The sequence below is a fragment of the Ovis canadensis genome, chromosome 4 (assembly GCF_042477335.2).
Source record: "Ovis canadensis isolate MfBH-ARS-UI-01 breed Bighorn chromosome 4, ARS-UI_OviCan_v2, whole genome shotgun sequence".
Lineage (NCBI taxonomy): Eukaryota > Metazoa > Chordata > Mammalia > Artiodactyla > Bovidae > Ovis > Ovis canadensis.
Window position 1 is genome coordinate 52,196,644 of NC_091248.1, and position 19,594 is coordinate 52,216,237.

A 19,594-nucleotide genomic window follows, 5' to 3' on the forward strand; every position below is an offset into this window, starting at 1 on the left:
TCAGCTTCAACATCAGTCCTTCCAATGAACACCCAGGACTAATCTCCTTTAGAATGGACTGGTTGGATCTCCTTGCAGTCTAAGGGACTCTCATGAGTCTTCTCCAACAACACAGTTCAAAAGCATCAATTCTTCTGTGCTCAGCTTTCTTTATAGTCCAACTGTCACATCCATACATGACCACTGAAAAAACCATAGCCTTGACTAGACAGACCTTTGTTGACAAAGTAGTGTCTCTGCTTTTTAATATGTTGTTTAGGTCATAACGTTCCTTCCAAAGAGTAAGCGCCTTTTAATGTCATGGCTGCAATCACCATCTGCAGTGATTTTCAGTTCAGTTCAGCTCAGTCATTCAGTCGTGTCCAACTCTTTGCAACCCCATGAATTGCAGCACACCAGGCCTCCCTGTCCCTCACCAACTCCCAGAGTTCACTCAGACTCGCATCCATCAAGTCAGTGATGCCATCCAGCCATCTCATCCTCTGTCATCCCTTTCTTCTCCTGCCCCCAACCCCTCCCAGCATGAGTCTTTTCCAATGAGTCAACTCTTTGCATGAGGTGGCCAAAGTACTGGAGTTTCAGCTTTAGCATCATTCCTTCCAAAGAAATCCCAGGGTTGATTTCCTTCAGAATGGACTGGTTGGATCTCCTTGCAGTCCAAGGGACTCTCAAGAGTCTTCTCCAACACCACAGTTCAAATGCATCAATTCTTTGGTGCTCAGCCTTCTTCATTTGGAGCCCCCCCAAATAAAGTCAGCTACTGTTTCCCCATCTATTTGCCATGAAATGATGGGACCAGATGCCATGATCTTAGTTTTCTGAATGTTGAGCTTTAAAACAACTTTTTCACTCTCCTCTTTCACCTTCATCAAGAGGCTCTTTAGTTCTTCACTTTCTGCCATAAAGGTGGTGTCATCTGCATATCTGAGGTTATTGATATTTCCCCCAGCAATCTTGATTCCAGCTTATGCTTCCTCCAGCCCAGCATTTCTCATAATGTACTCTGCATATAAGTTAAATAAGCAGGGTGACAATATACAGCCTTGACGTACTCCTTTTCCTATTTGGAACTAGTCTGTTGTTCCATGTCCAGTTCTAACTGTTCCTTCTGGACCTGCATATAGGTTTCTCAAGAGGCAGGTCAGGTGGTCTAGAATTCCCATCTCTTGAAGAATTTTCCAGTTTATAGTGATCGACACAGTCAAAGGCTTTGGCATAGTCAATAAAGCAGAAATAGGTGTTTTCCTGGAACTCTCTTGCTGTTTTGATGATCCAGCGGATGTTGGCAATCTGATCTCTGGTTCCTCTGCCTTTTCTAAAACCAGCGTGAACATCTGGAATTTCACGGTTCACGTATTGCTGAAGCCTGGCTTGGAGAATTTTGAGCATTACTTTACTAGCGTGTGAGATGAGTGCAATTGTGCAGTAGTTTGAGCATTCTTTGGCACTGGCTTTCTTTGGGATTGGAATGAAAACTGACCTTTTCCAGTCCTGTGGCCACTGCTGTGTTTTCCAAACTTGCTGGCATATTGAGTGCAGCAGTTTTACAGCATCATCTTTCAGGATTTAAAAAGAGTGATTAGTAATCATTACCAGTGCTCTTACACCATAAAACCCTATATATTCACTTTGGAAAATTTGGAAAATATAGAAAATTCTACAGAAAAAGTAAGATTACCTATGGTCTTGCCATTGAATATATATAGGTTGTGTTCACCGACTTGTTTCCTATATTTTTTATGGATTTTAATGGTTTCATTTTTTGCACATTTGAGTGTGTAACTTTATGAAAATTTAACCCATGTATACTTTGAAACATTTTCCATGTTATACTGAGCTATTTAAAAGCATTATTTTAAGTAAACATCTTCATAAAAAACTATCATCTAGATCATCTAGCTGTACCAGATTTTACTTCCCTGTTTTTCTATATCAAGGAGTAATGACTGGTTTACTTTTCATTGTTGTTGTTCAGTTGCTTAGTCGTGTCTGACTCTGCAATCCTATTGACTGCAGCATGCCACGCTTCCCTCTCCTTCACTATTTCCTATAATTTACTCAAACTCATGTCCATTGAATTGATGATGGCATTCAACCATCTCATCCTCTGTCACCTCCTTCTCCTCTCCAGTCTTTCCCAGCATCAGGGTCTTTTCCAGTGAGTCAGCTCTTCGTATCACATGGCCAGAGTATTGGAACTTCAGCTTCAGCATCAGTCCTTCCAATGAATATTCAAGGTTGATTTCCTTTAGGACTGATTGGTTTAATCACCTTGCTGTCCAAGGGACTCTTCGAGAGTCTTCTCCAGCACCACAGATCGAAGGCATCAGTTCTTTGACACTCAGCCTTCTTTATGTTCCAACTCTCACATCCATACATGACTACTGGAAAAAACATAGCTTTGACTACGCAGACCTTTGTTGGCAAAGTGCTGTCTCTGCTTTTTACTTTATTGCTAGTGTAAATAATACTACAGTGAACTTTTTTCACAAAATCATTTTTATAACTTAAATGATCCCTTCAGGACTGATTTCCAAAAGTGTATCCCAGATTAAGACTCTTTTTAAGGTTTTTGATAAGTACTGCCAAATTATTTTCTGGAAAGGTTGAATCTATTTTTAAACTCAAATTTAGCTTATAAAACACTCACTAGTATTATTATAAAGGTCTTAATAGGGTAATAATGAGCATATAATAAATAATCCAATACTCAGATTATGCTTGCTATAATTTAATAAACATACATTTAAAAATAAGTTTTGTTAAAATTATATGACTTAATTGTATAATAAATTTTATAAACTAGTGAGACTACATGTTCTACTATATTTGATGAAGATTATTCTAACTTCAATTCTTGAGTCCCTTAACTTATTTGAGTTTTGCACATATAGATACAAGGTAGATCTATTTTATTTTATCCCTGTTGAATGATATCTATAAGGACTTGGGTAGACTGGGCCACCCCATTCCAAGGAATCATGACCTACTTATGTTCAGTTGTTAACTCCCACATTTAGATTGATTTTAATCTATTGAAATAGAAACTACCTGGGAAATTGAGACAAAAAAAATAAAAAAATATCTCACTTTCTAGAGTTGAGAAATCATTTTAGAAAGATATTATGGTAGTATATAACAATGGAAGTTTTCAGAAACTGATTCATTTCATGACCTACCTATCAGGCTGAGTGAATGGGTGCTGAACTATCACTTGTTAAGTTAAATTGAGATTTGAATAAATGATCATTAGAGTAACTATATAATCAATGGGATGCAATAACCAACAGGAAGCTCCTCTGTGGACAGAGGAGCCTGGGGGGCTAGAGTTCATGGAATCACAACAGTTAGACACAACTTAGCAACTACACTGCCAACCACCATTAGTTAATTTGAAGAATGAAAGTAATTATGATAGTTTTCTGAGTCAACAAAGAGAAACCGCATAAAGTTACCCAACAGCCTTTTTTTTTCTACTTGTCATCCTCATCCCCTTAGAATTCTGAGGATTCACATAACAGGAATGCACCTGGATTCTGCTCTTAGCATTTCTGTTTAAATCAGAAACACCTCTCAACTATTGATACAAGCAACTAAGTCCAAATAAAAGACTGAAAAAAGAAATGTTATTTGAAACTCAACAGTTATAAAGGTTACAAATGCAAAATCATTCGAAAAAGTCAACAGCCAAAAAGCTTCCCAGTGTCACCATTATATCTCTTATTTTCATAGTCCGATTACTGGTCTCACCATATGTTCCGTTTTCATATTTTCTGATGATATTTGCTCCTGGGAGACAGAAGGGAAAGAGAAAGTCAATGCATATATTTGCTCAATGGGTTATGACATTCCCATCTTAGAATGTACTGCCTATCAACATTACTTTGCATATTGATTACCAATTTTATTTATTACTTTATAAATTCCATTTCATCAAAATTGGCAGATAACATGAAGTTAACAATACATTTCCTTAGTTTAGATATTATTCTGAGGCTTCCCAGGTGGATCAGTGGTAAAGAATCTGCCTGCCAATGCATAAGACACAGAAGATGCAGGTTACATCCCTGGATTAGGAAGATCCCCTGGGGTAGAGAATGAGAAGCCACTCTAGTATCCTTGCCTATGAAATCCCATGGACAGAGGAGCCTTGATGCCTGTAGTCTATGGGGTCACAAAGAGGGGGTCACAACTGAGCACGCAGAGTTTGAAGGGGTATTTATCTTACCAGTTTAAGCCTGTGGTTTGTGAGTCTGAATACATTTTATTCTCACAAAACTTGAGCATATTATGAGAAAATAGTCAGCATGTGAATCATCTCCTTCCTCACCTCCATCTAGAGTGTTACTGATTCCTAGGGCAGCCTGGGCTGTGAAGCAGTTACACATTTTGTCAGAGGAGGCATTATAATTCAGAATTGTATACCTAATTATCTCCTTTATTGAAGCAAACTCCTTCCCAGGAGGTATGACAGGGTGTATTTGCCCCCAGATCTAGCCACTAGAATGTCAGGTTGCCTCAGCTTGATTTGTTTGTATTAAGTGTGAGCATTCTCTTATTTAAATAAATTATACTCTCTGCAGTTTTGACTTTAGCAGTCACTTCTTACTATGTTAAGTTTTGGTAGGAACTCAACCAATAATATATAATCTGATGACTAGTCATCTTTCAAAGCAGCAAATTTAGTACAAGCAGTTACAACTGTGTCATTATTCAGTTTTGATATAAGTGGAATGCACAATAACAAACATGATTATTACAAAACCTTGGAAACTTTCTGAGCAGCTTATTTGTTTGTATATTTATTCTCAGTTGTTAGCTTTTGACTTTATTCTCAACAATTGGGACATTAAGTCTACTTTGTTAGGAAACATGATTTGCAAAATTAGGGCTGCAGATCCAGGGCTGAACTCAAACAATCCTGTCTAAAGAATGTATTAATAATAGTAAGAAAAAAAGAGTATCTGGGTGTCAGTCTGAAAGAGTGTTAGTTAGACCTCTACTGCTAACCAGCTGTGTGCCTTTATACAAATTATATTTTTTATCTGGGCCTACAGTTATAGAAAAAAGGGACTGAACTCATGCCCCCAAAATTCACTCTACTGTAACATTTTAATATTCGACAATCTGGTTCCTAACTACAGTATCCTAACCACAATTTCCCCGAATCTTTACTTCTGTGTAGTCCCTTTAGGAAACAACACAGTATTCAAAAACATTACCTTCTTACTAATACTGTATCTAAAATTATAAAATAACTGTTCTGGGAAAGTTCTAAATGAAAAGGGCCAGTTTTAGCTCCATTGGAGAAATTTGCCCCAAAGGTATCAGAGGTTTCTCTAGTTAATCTCCAGCTACCTGAAAACATTTCTCTAGTTAATCTCCAGCTACCTGAAAACATTATTCTAGGGTCTTTTAAAAGCTTGCTTAAAAAAACAAAAACAAAACAAACTACAAATCCCATGAGTCAAAGATGGATTAGAAACTGACACCTCCCCTCCAAACCCTTCCCGGTTCCCTAGAATGTAGTCTGCTAAAACTCAGGTTGAGGCATCCTGAAATATGCCTGAAAGAAATGCCTGCTGTTTCATCCCGGTTTTTAATCTGTGCTCTAGCTCGGCTCCTTTAAATCGGTGCTGAGAATGAGGAAGGGAAAGGAGCTACGCAGAGCGGGATGGGCGCGGGTGTGAGCATCACCTGTTCTGAAAGGGGCATGCGCACTGTGAGGGCGCGGGCGAGGAGGCGGGGCGCGGTGGGAGGGGCCGACGGCGCCTGGCTGGCACCACTCAGATCTGCTTCTGCACGGCTTGGGGCGCTGAGGCGGCGTTGGGAGTTGCCTTCTGCAAAGGTTGCCTGGCGTTGTCCAACATGGAGGAGGCACTGGCCTCAGGCATCACCTGCAAGAGGGACTAATCTCCGCCTGGCGTTCAGGGCAGCGGTGCCGGAGTTCCCGAGCCCAGGGACTCCGCCTGCCCGCCCTGAGCCAGACCCCTACTCTGGTTGCTCCTCCGGCGGCGGGTTTCCCGGTGGGGACGCAGCGCAAGGAGGGAGCGCGGCGGCTCCGGGTTTCCTTAAGCCATGGGCAACGAGGCGAGCCTGGAAGGGGAAGGACTCCCCGAAGGGTTGGCGGCGGCAGCAGCGGCAGCAGCCGGAGGAGGGGCTGGCGGGGCGGGGAGCCCCTTGCACACCGTGATCCCGGCCGGCATGGAAGCGGATCTGAGCCAACTGAGCGAAGAGGAGAGGAGACAGATCGCTGCTGTCATGTCAAGGGCGCAGGGGCTGCCCAAAGGAAGCGTTACCCCGGCCGCTGCGGAGCCGCCTTCCATGCACAGGCACGCACAGCATGATGTATATATGTTCGGACATATATGTACAGCTTCTCGTGCACATATGTGCCTGCCCATATGTGCCATCACGGCAGTACATATATGTCGCTTCCGTTCATTTTATTCTTCCTAATGGGGTGGCTATAAAGAGAACATAAGCCTTCTGTTGGGTAGAATACAAATGATGCATTACAGAGTTTCTAGTGGGATAGTCAAGGGTTGCATTCTTGGAACTGTGATTTTAGGTTGTGATTTCTGGCCTTTTGGAACCTTTTCCCTCTAGGGTGGCGTGGAGAGACGCCCTCCAGTGTTTTACTAATCTGGAAGTCTTCCATTAATACAGAACGGACGTGTTAGGAAAAGGATAGAGCTGGGTGTTTACCTGTCTCTGTTTAAACCTCCTCAGTCATTCTGGGGTCTTTTTCTCTTTGAATAATATATAAATATTTCTGTAACAATACCTTTAATTCCCTTAGAGGTGATTTGTCTTTCCTTCACACCCCACCCCCAGAGGAGAACAGGAGCTGTTTAGGTAGAAGGCATAGAATGAATACACCTTTTATATTGAATGAGAAACCCTAAATTCTGTTGTGGCGTTAAACAGATGGTTTGGTCACAGCAGTGCAGGTGATGTACGTGTATTTATGAATTAGCATATGCTATTTTCTAAACCACTGCTGTTTTATGTGGAAAAGGATCTTACAGTTTATGGAAGAATGTGTGAATTTGTGTTATCTTAAAATTAGTTTCCAGTACAGACTTTTAAACACAGAGCAAATAACATCTTGCATAGGAAATTAAGAGCTGATTTGTAATATTAATGTATGCATTTCCCCCTCTAGCTCTCTATTTTCCTACATCCCAATAAACTGGTTGTTTTCTAATTAGAGTACTTAGAGGGTATAATCATTGTGCCTGCCCTGCCTTTATTCTGTAAACAAACCTTTTAACTTCCCACCCTTCCCTACAGAACAGTTCTCTGACCATGGTCCTGAAACCACTCCTGCTTTCTGGTAACCTAACAATTTTTATTAGATACTGGAAATATGAAAAATCTTGATGTAGGTGTAGGCTTTTATCCTCTACTTCATAAAATAAATGCACTTTCACTTAGGAGCTGTAAGTATATACATATAATTTTGTCAAGTAACTAATATAGGGTAACTGTAAAATGTTTTACGGTTGATGACAATATTTATCACATGAAATCTTAAGTGCATAAACTATATCAGGTAAAAACCCATTTTCTTGAAGGGAAACCCAACACTACTGGTAAAAACTGGCTTTTTCATATTGAAATGTTTTTCTGTGTTTTTTAAATTAGTGACATATTGGGCTATTCCTTTGGCATTAAGTCTTTCTTATACATTCCCTTAAGAATACGGTTTATGATATGTACTATTTTTTTCTACTAATTAAAAGCTGACTTAGAAAAAAATTTGAATGTTCATATAGTAGATTTTTTTAGGTTAATAATGAGGTACAGTACTTTTAGTAACCTTTTAAAAAATGTATGCCAGCTCTGCTGCAATTTTTCCTGAGAGCCACAAGCAACAGGTTTAGCATGCTGGTTACAGATACCAGGAAAAGTGAGAACTTTGATTTCTAAATTCCTTACTTCCATTTAGAGGGTGGCTAAAAAATAGTACTTCAGCCTATGAAAGTGTAGTTTTTTATGCATTATTTGTATCAGGTAACATAATTTTAAAGCTCTCTACTGATAGTTTTGTTACCGTAGAATTCTTAGCAATATATTTTCTGAGTCAAAAGAGTTATTGACAAAAGCTTCATTCAAATATATAAACAATATGGGCATGATTTTGGCAAACTGTTTACATTTTACTGAAAGATTTCTATAAAAATCTATAATTTTGGAAAGTTATTATTCCCATGTGTGATAACCGAATACATACTTGGCTTATGATTTAGATTTTAAGAAACATATTAATTCAAGTGTATATAAGAAATTATATCCAAATCATTTCACATTTTAGAAGGTTACATGATGTGAATTAGACATGGTGGGGTTTTACTTTTTTTTTTTTTAAGAAATAAGGGTTCACAGCCCAAAGACCTTATCTGATTATTTTTAACTGACTCATAGCAAATTATATATGATTTACAGTCATAGATGCCTAAGTTCCCTTGCCTCTAAATAAGACGATAATACTTATCTATCTTGTAGAGCCATTGTAAGGATCAATTAAAAATTGACAGGACCATTTCTGCTTGGATTTTAATTTGAAGTAACCTTATACATATAAAAAGTAGTAATATTGCTATCAGCAGTGAATGGCACTGGCAGTGATGGCTGCAGACAAGTTGTCAGTTAAATTATTCATTGTCATGAGTTATTTTGATATATCTATAATATATCTATATTCTTTTACATACAGAGAAGTCAGTGCAGCATACTGGAAATCCTGTCCCTCATCCTCCCCACCAGGACTTAGGACTCCAGATTTCTATGACTAACTAATTTTATGACCTTGAATTAATATCTTTGCCTCTTAAATCCTACTATCCTCTACAATGTAAAAATGAATAGAGATTTCTAAAGTTGCTTATATTTCTATTATTATAAAGTTTTATGACTCAACACTGTCAAGTGTCATTGCTTTTTGTGTTATATTTAAAAATCTTTTAGTATTCCAGCTGCTTTTATAGTCTGACTCTTGAATGCTTTTTTTTCTCGTTTGTAGCTGAAACATTTTTTTTCTGTTAATATGTGAAAGAAAAATTCTAATATGAGGATGACAATAGTGAAATGATAAAGAGAGGTTGTATAAAACTTGAAAAGTTAAAAGCTAGAAGTTAGAGCTTACAAATGAAATAGTCCTGGATTTTTTATTCATTGCTGATCCAGGGAAATGCAGTTTTACCACTTCTACTCATTCTATTTATACCTACAGATGTGTCATATAGAGGAACTTTCCTGAAAAATACTTCCGATAAGTAGAATAGTGACAATTCTGACTGAACTGATTCTTTTCCTTGAGGCCTCCGCTACTGGGTAGTCACCTCCACAACTCTTTGTCTTCCTAGAGCAGCAAACTAAAATGAAAATGAAATGTTTCCATTTATATCTCAGCAGACCAGTAGAAAAAGTTAAAGTGAAAAGGATTCAGGAAACAGTAATCAACAGGGAAACAAAAACCTGAGATGTTCATTCACTTGTCCTTTCACTATTATTCATTCATTGATTCATCAAACATTAATACTCATCGACTAGTTACGAGCTTTGGTTCCAGTAATGCAAAGATGAGTAAAACGCTTTCTCTCCCTTGGAGCTCATGATCTAGTACACAAGAAACAGACTGCATTTTAATCATTCTTGTTTTTAACACAACTATTATACCCAACACAAATTCATCAAAAGACATCTTAGCTAAGGCATCTTTTTTTTATTTTGCTCAGTATTAAGCCTATATCTTCTCAATGATTATCTGTTTCTCACTTCCAGACATCCATATTTTATATTTATTTATATTATTATAGCAACTAAAACTAAATTTAGTTTGTCTACCTGTATAGATATTCTCTTACAGGGGGCTTCTATAACATAATACCACTTAATATTTATAAGACACGCATGCAGTTATAACATTTAGTGCAGGCAGCTTGCTTTAACTTTTGGTGTTTATTGTTATCACAGATATTTGGTACTTAACAACATTTATATTTTGTTTTGTATAAATGAATTAAGTGAAGCAATATCACAGAAAAAAATGATGATGTTTAATAGTATTTTCAGGGCTTCCCTGGTGGCTCAGATGGTAAAGCGTCTGCCTAATGCGGGAGACCTGGGTTCGACCCCTGGGTTGGGAAGATCCCCTAGAGTAGGAAATGGCAACCCACTCTGCATAGTATAGTTAAGAATAGATTTTTAAGTACTCTGTTTAGCTACGGATTTCTTCAATAAAATGCCTAAATAATTCTCTGCAGAATAATCTCTTACGTTTGTGCCCTACAAGGGAGTGGTAAACTTTATTAATTGAATAAGTAACATTTCTAGAATAATGTGAAAATATAAACAATGGAACTTTTAAAATATAATCGATTTTGGATTGTTTACCATGGCTCTTCAGCCAAACCCACTGCACTATTCTTGTCTGGAGAACTCCATGGACAGAGGAGCCTGTCAGGCTACAGTCCATGGGGTCAAAAAGAGCTGGACATGACTGAGCAGTTAACACTCTGCCTTTGTATGGAATGGAGCAAATGGATAATTTTAGTTCCTTTAAGTACAGGCTTCAGAGACAAGTTTTTATAACTTTTTTACCTGGAGGAAATTTCCAAAACTAAGAGTTCTGTTTATTAATCTTTTATTAGAAAATAACTTTGTGGCATACATTGCCATCTATAGTTTATTTTCTTCTGACTCGTTGCTATCTAGAAGTAATAGGTCTGTGTTGCTTCCTACCATGCCTTTTTATTTTATGTTTTTAAACAGAGAAATTTTTATTACAGGATCATGAAAAGAGATGGGTGGCTCATGCCTTAAGGACCCCAAAGTTACTAAAAGCTTTCCACAAAGCCTTTTTATAAGAAAGGTGAGGGAGGGACATGGTTAGTTGCTGCAGGCTTCTTGGTATCAAATTTTTTGTTCTTGAAGTCAAGTCATGATCAGTCAATGATGTTCCTATAAATCACTACCAAATGAATGTTATTCTCTGTCATCCTGGTCTTAGCTAACAGGAGGCAGATCTCAGTTGTATGTCTTACATCTTGATCTATCCTCAGATTTCTGTGCCATTATATAGTGAATACAGTGAAGTTGCTCAGTCGTGTCTGACTCTCTGCGACCCCATGGACTGTAGCCTACCAGGCTCCTCTGTCCATGGGATTTTCCAGGCAATAGTCCTGGAGTGGGTTGCCATTTCCTTCTCCAGGGGATCTTCCCAACCCAGGGATTGAACCTGGGTCTCCTGCATTGTAGACAGACGCTTTACCATCTGCGCCACCAGGGAAGTCTGTGCCATTAGGAGAAATTAAAAAATGTAATTCATATTAAGTACCAGATGACCTGAAATGAAAAAGTTATAGTCTGGTCTATCGGCAGGTAAATTTTTGACAAAACAAGTTAAAACCTGTGCAATGTTGTGATCATCTCATATTTTAAGTGCTACTGAATCACTGTTTATCTCGTTTTCTTTTAATTAAAAAGAAATCTTTTTGAAAGTTAGCAGTTTACATATATCAAAATACAGCTTGATTTATCCCATAATTCTGATGCAGCATGTTCTTATTACTTGCAGCTTATTCAGTAAATAGCTTCTTTGGAGACTAATATACTTGATAAAAGTGTATATGAGAAACAAGTATTTTAATTATTTAACCATCATTTAGAATTGATGTTTCCAATTAAAAAAAAATCTTGTATATTTGTCTATGAGTAAAAGAATTTTTGCAAATTACTTGTTAGTTTTTAAGTCATTGTCAATAATAATACCTAATATTGGTAATAGTAAATGTTATAGAAGACATTAAGTAAAGAGATCTTTATTTCTTTTCTTCCTCTGAGTAAAGTAACAGTACTTTTCAAAAGTGGGAAAACAACCAGCTTGTTGCTCTTTGTGTATCAAGCTGTGTCTCAGGATGCTTTAAACATCTTATTGTTATATTAAGGGATCTCAGATAAGAATGCTATTGGAAATATAATTGAGTGATATAACACTATTTTTCCACAAGAAAGAATTGTTTCTCAAAATTTTCTAATTAAAGTAGGAATTCTTATTCTACAAGTTTAATATGGTAATATTTGATGGATATAACATTTTTTACAGAATAGGGTAAAATTGAGTAGACAATCAGGTTCCCAAGAGCACCTAAAAACCTCCTGCACCAGATCATTTGATGTCACATTGTGTATCTTAGGTAGCTAATGTAAATTCTAATATTAGAAAACAGTTGTTTTTAAAAACGAATATTTTCACCTCTTGGTATGCTAGTGTTTGGGAGACTAACATTTTTTGACCATAACCTTGGCTTAAAAAGGATATATCCTGTGAACGTGAATGTGAGAATGTACTGGAACATGTCTTTGCATTGTTTTGTTGAGTTAATATATTTAAACAGACTTTAAGGATGGCCAGATTCTATTCTTAACTCTTAAGTGTAAATGTGAATTGTTTTTTTGTTATAAGTAATTTCTAACTAGATATTTTAATAGTTCATCTCTTATAGTAGCAAGTATTAAATCTTTCCCCCTTCTCTTCATCTCCATGTTGAAAATCTGAACCCATGTAAAGAAAATAACAGACATTAATACAGGATGATGTAAAAATGGATTTTAGTTATATTTATATGATCAAAATTTTGAAGATGTAAGAAAGTAACAGCTTTTTCATATAATTTTGAGTTGGTATAATTTCCATTATTTTTACTTCTGTTTGTTTCATTCTTCTAGGAAACAAGAGTTGGATAGTAGTCAACCTCCAAAGCAACCAGGAAAACCACCAGACCCTGGGCGTCCAATTCAGCCTGGTCTCAGTAAGAGCAGAACTACAGACACTCTGAGGTCAGAGCAGAAATTGCCTGGAAGAAGTCCTTCCACTATTAGCTTGAAAGAATCGAAATCCAGAACTGATTTTAAGGACGAGCACAAGTCTAGTATGATGCCTGGCTTCCTCTCAGAGGTTAACCCTTTAAGTGCTGTTTCCTCTGTTGTAAATAAATTCAATCCTTTTGATTTGATATCAGACCCTGATGCCTCCCAGGAAGAAGCCTCCAAGAAACAAAAAATAGCTCAGAAGGAACAAGGAAAACCTGAGGGAATCACAAAGCCTCCATCGCAACAGTCTCCCAAGACAGTTCCTAAGCAGCCAGGACCTGTGAGGGCTCCACTTCAGCAGGAAGGTTCTCCAAAATCCGGATCCTCTCAGCCACCAGAAAAAAGTAAATCACAACCTCCAGAAACAGGAAAGCCAGCTCAGGGCTTCCCCCAGGCTCCTCAGACAGACCAGGCAAAATTGCCAATTCAGAGAGATGTATCTAGGCCTCAGACTAAACAGACAGACCCAGGAAGGAGTGAGTCTACTAAACCCTCACTGCAGAGCCCCTCCAAGCCACCTATTCAGCAAGGAAGTCCTGGAAAATCTCCAGCCCAGCAGCCTGGACCTGAAAAACGTACCATACCACAGCCTGGGCCTGCAAAGCCCCTAGCTCAACAACTGGGAACAGCAAAGCCCCTGGCCCAAGCTCCAGGGGCAGCAAAATCCCTGGCTCACCAGCCCGGGCCACAGTCTCCAGCTCAGCCGCCTGGGCCAGCAAAGGCTCCAGCTCAGCAGGTTGGGACAACAAAGCCTCAGGCCCAGTTGTCTGGGCCAGGCAAGACTCCACCTCAACAGCCTGGCCCAACGAAACCCCCTCCTCAACAGCCTGGCCCAGTGAAGCCCCCTCCTCAACAGCCTGGTCCAGCGAAGCCCCCTCCTCAACAGCCTGGTCCAGCGAAACCCCCTCCTCAACAGCCGGGTCCAGCGAAACCCCCTCCTCAACAGCCTGGTCCAGCGAAGCCCCCTCCTCAACAGCCTGGTCCAGCGAAGCCCCCTCCTCAACAGCCTGGTCCAATGAAGCCCCCTCCTCAACAGCCAGGCCCAATGAAGCCCCTTCCTCAACCGCCAGGTTCAGCAAAACCCCCTCCTCAACAGCCAGGCCCAACGAAGCCCCCTCCTCAACAGCCTGGTCCAGCGAAGCCCCCTCCTCAACTGCCAGGCCCAACGAAGCACCCTCCTCAACAGCCAGGACCTGCAAAACCCTCAGCTCAGCAATCTACAAAACCAGTAAGCCAAACAGGAGCTGGAAAACCTCTACAGCCACCAACGTTTCCATCTGCAGCACAGACTCCAGTACACGGCCTGCCTAAAACCATCTGCCCTCTTTGCAATACCACTGAACTTCTGTTGCATGTTCCAGAAAAGGCCAATTTTAACACATGCACTGAGTGTCAGACCACTGTTTGTAGCCTCTGTGGTTTTAATCCCAATCCTCATTTAACTGAGGTAAGTTCAATTTTTTCATGATGTTCATGCTCTTAAAACATATCACCGTCTTCCACAAACAGTGGTTAGTTTATCACTGATATGATAGGATGGCATTGTTTTTCTATGTTTCTTTTCTTCTTTTCCTCCTCCTTTCATCTTTTTCTTCTCTGCCAAATGTAAATCAGAGTTTTTTCAACGTTTTCTTCAGTAATAATATTTCTCCAAAACATTACTATAATTTCTGATAAATTTGACACATAAAGGAAGTATGAATTGATTGAAAAATGCAGAGCATTTACTCATTGCATTCTGGGCGTAAAGTCCACACTGTTATTATATTACATTAATATACTACATTAACTTTTAAATTCATGCTCCGACCTACCTATCATATAATACTCTTGATGTGATATTTTTATACGGGATCCTGTTTATGCTTGGGAAAAAAGCAGACAAGGTTTTTAGATTCTAAATACAATTTTAATATAAAACTACACATCCCCTTCCTGCCAGTGATTTTTGCCATAATCTATGAGAGCATGCTTCCCTCCTTAGTTAGAGTCATTCATAAAAGTATAAATGACATCATAAAATAAAGTCCTTAGAGCAGGTTCGACACTGATGGCTGTTTACATAGAAAGATCACAGTTTGTAAGTCCAGGTCTTTGGGTAAATGTTTCTGACTGACTGAGTCATGAATGGGCCAGTTGTGACACAAATGGGTTTAAGATTGTTTAATCTGATTCAGGTTAGAAAAGTTATTCTCAGCAAGCCAGTTAATGCTAACTTAGCACTTAAAGACCCTGGATAAAGTAGCATTTTAATAGGTAGAGATTCGGGGACCTTTTCAGGGAAGGGACAAAAAGCGTAAAACTGTAGAAGAACTTAGAAATTCTCTGGAGTTAAGAAATAATACAGTGAAGATGATATAATAATATAAGTGAGAATAAGAGGGGTTAGGATCCAAAAGAAGATGTCTTTAAAAGAAATGCAATAGTCCCTACCCAAGGAGAAAGCACAGAAACCATTTAGTCCATCTGGAGAACAGCTGTTAGTGGGCTGTGTGTGCCTGATGTGTGTGAACAGCCCAAGAAGGAATGGAGGCAGCAGTCATTGAAGGATTGTGTGATTTAAATATCTCCCAGAGTGGAGACTCATGTACTGTCATTCTAACTGAAATCCCCTTTCTGTTAAAAAAAAAAAAAAAAAAACAAACAGTGATGATCATTGGTAGCTGTTAAGTTTGTTTGGATACTTACTGTGATGAAAGATGATAATGATGTCCATTTAAAATATGTCAACCTGTGATTTTTTTGCCAAAGTATCTTTATTCTTTTTACCAGAAGTCATATTGAGTACTCTACCATTTTAGATAAGGGATTCTTTAATGGTAAAATTGGAATTAACAAGAACATTTATGTTGTGGAGATCAGATTATAAATGGTTTGTTTATATATTTGTAGCTTTTTTTCATATCTTAAACTTTACTGCATTCTTATTTTAAAAAAATTTATTAAAGTATAGTTGGTGTATAAAATTGTTACAAGTATGCAGCATATTGATTTATAAGTTTAAAGGCTATATTCCATTTATAATTATAAAGTGTTTGCTGTATTCTCCATGTTGTACAATATATTCATATGGCTGATTTCATATATAATAGTTTTATACTTCTTAATCCTTTACTCCCAAGCTGCCCCTCCCCCTTTTCTTCTGCCCACCAGCAACCACTGGTTTGTTCTCTATATCTGTGTGTCTGCTTCTTTTTTGTTATGGTCACTAGTTGTATTTCTTAGATTCTGTGTATAAGTGATACCATACAGTATTCGTCTTTGTCTGTCAGACTTATTTCACTTAGTGTTATCCAAGTCCATCCAGATTGCTGCAAATGGCAAAATTTCATTCTTTCTTCCAGCTGAGTAGTATTCCATTGTACATATGTGTGTGTGTATGTATTTATAAATTTTGATAAAGATGTGTTTCTGCCCATAGTAGACCATCTTCTTAGGAATGTGTAGTAATAATGGATCAAACAGTAGATGGTCATTTTATACAATGTTAGTCCTGACTCTGTGACAGTTTGTAAGACAGAAACATGTACTTGGACCTTCAAGCTAAATATATTATTTGAGTACCTACAAAGTGGAAGGTGTTTTACTATATGTGTGGTAGGATATAAAGATAAGTAAAACATAATATTGATCTCTACATGATTCAGGTATACTAGGTTAGATAATACATGCACAAGGAAATATAACATGTGGTCAAATAATAAAAGCTGTGAAGCACATGAGTAAACATGATGGACTATAGGGTAGGAAGTGTCATTTCCAGTGGGTGAGATTAAGGAGAGATTTGTGTAGAAAATGGTATTTGTGCTAGGTCTGTAAAGATGGATATTATTTCAACAGGTAAAGGACGTGAAAGGGAGTAATGATTTGGTCTAAGACCTAGAGCCAGAATAATGCAAAGTGTATTTAGAAAATTGGCATAACTCTAGGTTGGCTGAAGTGATGGGGAGGAAATGAGCAATGAGATTGGAGAGAAGTTGAATTCAGATTTTGGCATTCCACATAGTAGCAGTGAGCATTCTGCTTTTTGAAGCTTACCTTAATTAACGTAGTCATATTTCCAATCCTTCATTAATTTTACAAATGTGTTTCAAATGCCCAGTTGTGAAACACTGACAAGTACTTTGATAGAATCAAGTATTTGTTAGATATGGTGTTTTCCTTCAACCAGGAAATAGAGGAAATAAAATTTGTAGATAAGAAGGGGAAAAACAAATATATAAGAAAACTAGCTTACTGTAGGGCTTTACAGTTCACATAGTTCTTTCCTGTTTGTTTTATCAAAATTGAATTTCCAAGTAATTCTGTGGTTATATAGTCTGTTTTCTGTGTTATATTTTCTTAATTATAGAGAAAATTGGTTTTTAAGTGGTTATTATGGTTGCTTTACTTGTTAGGATCAACCTGATAGTAAATAACTAGAACCCAAACTAAATCTCGGAGAAGGCAATGGCACCCCACTCCAGTACTCTTGCCTGGAAAATCCCATGGATGGAGGAGCCTGGTGGGCGACAGTCCATGGGGTCACTAAGAGTCAGACACGACTGAGCAACTTCACTTTCACTTTTCACTCTCATGCATTGGAGAAGGAAATGGCAACCCACTCCAGTGTTCTTGCCTTGAGAATCCCAGGGATAGGGAAGCCTAGTGAGCTGCTGTCGATGGGGTTGCACAGAATCAGACACGACTGAAGTGACTTAGCAGCAAACTAAATCTTCTGATTCCAAATCCATTTACTCATGGTAAGAAGAAAGAAAGGGCTATGATATCAAATGAAGTAATCATGACTATCTGTAACAGTATCACAACTTTCTTCATGGAAATACAAGTATTTGACCTGGGAATGTGAAGAATGATAACTTGGACATACTGGACAGGAGCTTGGAATGTGGGAGCAGGTAGAAGATCTCAGTGGCTTAAAAAAAGAAAGCATCCCCATTATTAACGAGATGAGTGTGGGCAAATCATTTACATTTCTCTATCAGTAACACCATGTGAACAATGGAAACAATATGTTCTCTGCTGAACACAGTGAATTGTTAGGATTAACTGAACATTTGTATGGAAGGTATTTTTCAATATATGAAGTTCTTTTGAAGTTGTAATATTATCTGCCATGGATAATCTGATATTGTAAACAGTTGATTTTGAAAGTTTACCCTCAAATTATTTTCTACAGATACAATATTATAAATTGTTGGATTCTGTGATAGCAATCAAGAGCCATTTGATCTACAGTGTTAAAACATTTCATTTTAACTTTAATTTTCAAAAGGAAATGAAAAGTAGCACTCCTCTCCTACCACAGAGTGATATAAAGGAGAAAACAAATAAAACATTTCTCAACCAGGAGTCAAATGCACTAAATCTATTATTCTCCTAGTAAATCTGTCCTTAATTTGGACACTGACCCTCTGCCATCCTATTTTCTCATATTCAGTGGAGAAGCAGAACAGAAATAAATACAGAAAAAAACTCTGCTGATTACCCATTTTGAGTGATGGAGACGTTCATTGTAAATGAGTGGTTTGGAGAGACTCACTTGACATTTTAGCAATACCACCACATGAAGGATATAGAGGAACTAGTGGAAAACAAAACAAAACACCTGACCTCAAAGGAGAGCATCTACTCAGAAAATAAAAAGAACTTGTAAAATTCGTATGATTCGTATTTCACCAATAATTAGTATACTCCAATTTCACTGTGCTGACTTGAAGATAAAAATGGGCCCAGTTGATGTTTTGGAAAAGAGAGACCCAGAATTTTCCCATCAAATTATCTAGCTACTTAATTGAGGACCTACTATGTTTCGGGCACTTTCTGGACTGTCCTAGATGTAAGAGTGAACAAAATCGCCAAAAAGTGTGTATTGGTCAGAGTGGCAAATAAAACGTATAGTGGGACGGATGGTAATAAGTGTTATGGAGAAAAATGAAGTAGGAGAGGGTTGTAGCACAAACCAAGGGAAGGGGTTGGTGATGTATTGGTGAGGTCCCTTCATTCCCTGTCATTCGGGGATTAGCATGTGGGAGTTGATGGATGACTCAGGAATCTGGAATTTTTAGTGGTGACTAAAGGTCTAATTTATGTGTATAGTTCTAACTGAGGCTGAAGGTTTGAAGGGGGCTGAATAAGGTAAGGGTGGAAATGTACCCAGGAATGTTTAGAGTTCTGAGATCCCCCTCTTTACTCTTCCCTGTGGTGTTATGGAGGCTGGGAGTAAGCATTTTATCTCCAGTATAGGGGGCTCTTTCTAAGTGCCTGCCCATGGAATTGTAGATATTTTGAGGAGGTAGTTATCTGAAATTCTGAGGTTCCCTTGGAACTCTGAGAGCTCTGGGGCTCTAAGAGAAATATTTAAAAATTATGGAAATTATATCTAAGAGCTTATTATTTCTAAGAGTTCCAGCTTATTATTTCTAAGAAATTATATCTAAGAGTTTCAGAAAGAAAGAATCAAGGCTACAGAGGCAAGCTCTAGAGAAAAGGAAGTCTTCAGATTTTGATCCCCCAGTAGTCAAGCATGATTAACAAAATGCCTGATAAATATATCCTGGTGAAATGATGTGATTTCCAAGGATAAGGAGAACATTTGAAAGACTTCTACAGAGGAAAAAAAGTATCATCTACAAAAAAGATGAAAAATCAGGCATCTGTATAATAGTCATATCAACACAGAAGACAGCAGAGAGGGAACAATTTCTTTACATTT

General features: G+C 38.1%; 1 protein-coding gene across 1 annotated transcript in view; it reads left to right on the plus strand.

Annotated features, from left to right (window-relative positions):
- Window positions 1-5,751: 5,751 nt before the first annotated feature.
- PCLO (piccolo presynaptic cytomatrix protein) overlaps window positions 5,752-19,594 on the plus strand; it is a 371,908-nt gene continuing 358,065 nt past the window's right edge. Inside the window, exons 1-2 of the mRNA XM_069586655.1 lie at window positions 5,752-6,332; window positions 12,736-14,326. Of these exons, the coding sequence (XP_069442756.1) occupies window positions 6,079-6,332; window positions 12,736-14,326 (1,845 nt within the window). The 5' untranslated portion in view covers window positions 5,752-6,078. The remainder of the gene's footprint in view (window positions 6,333-12,735; window positions 14,327-19,594) is intronic.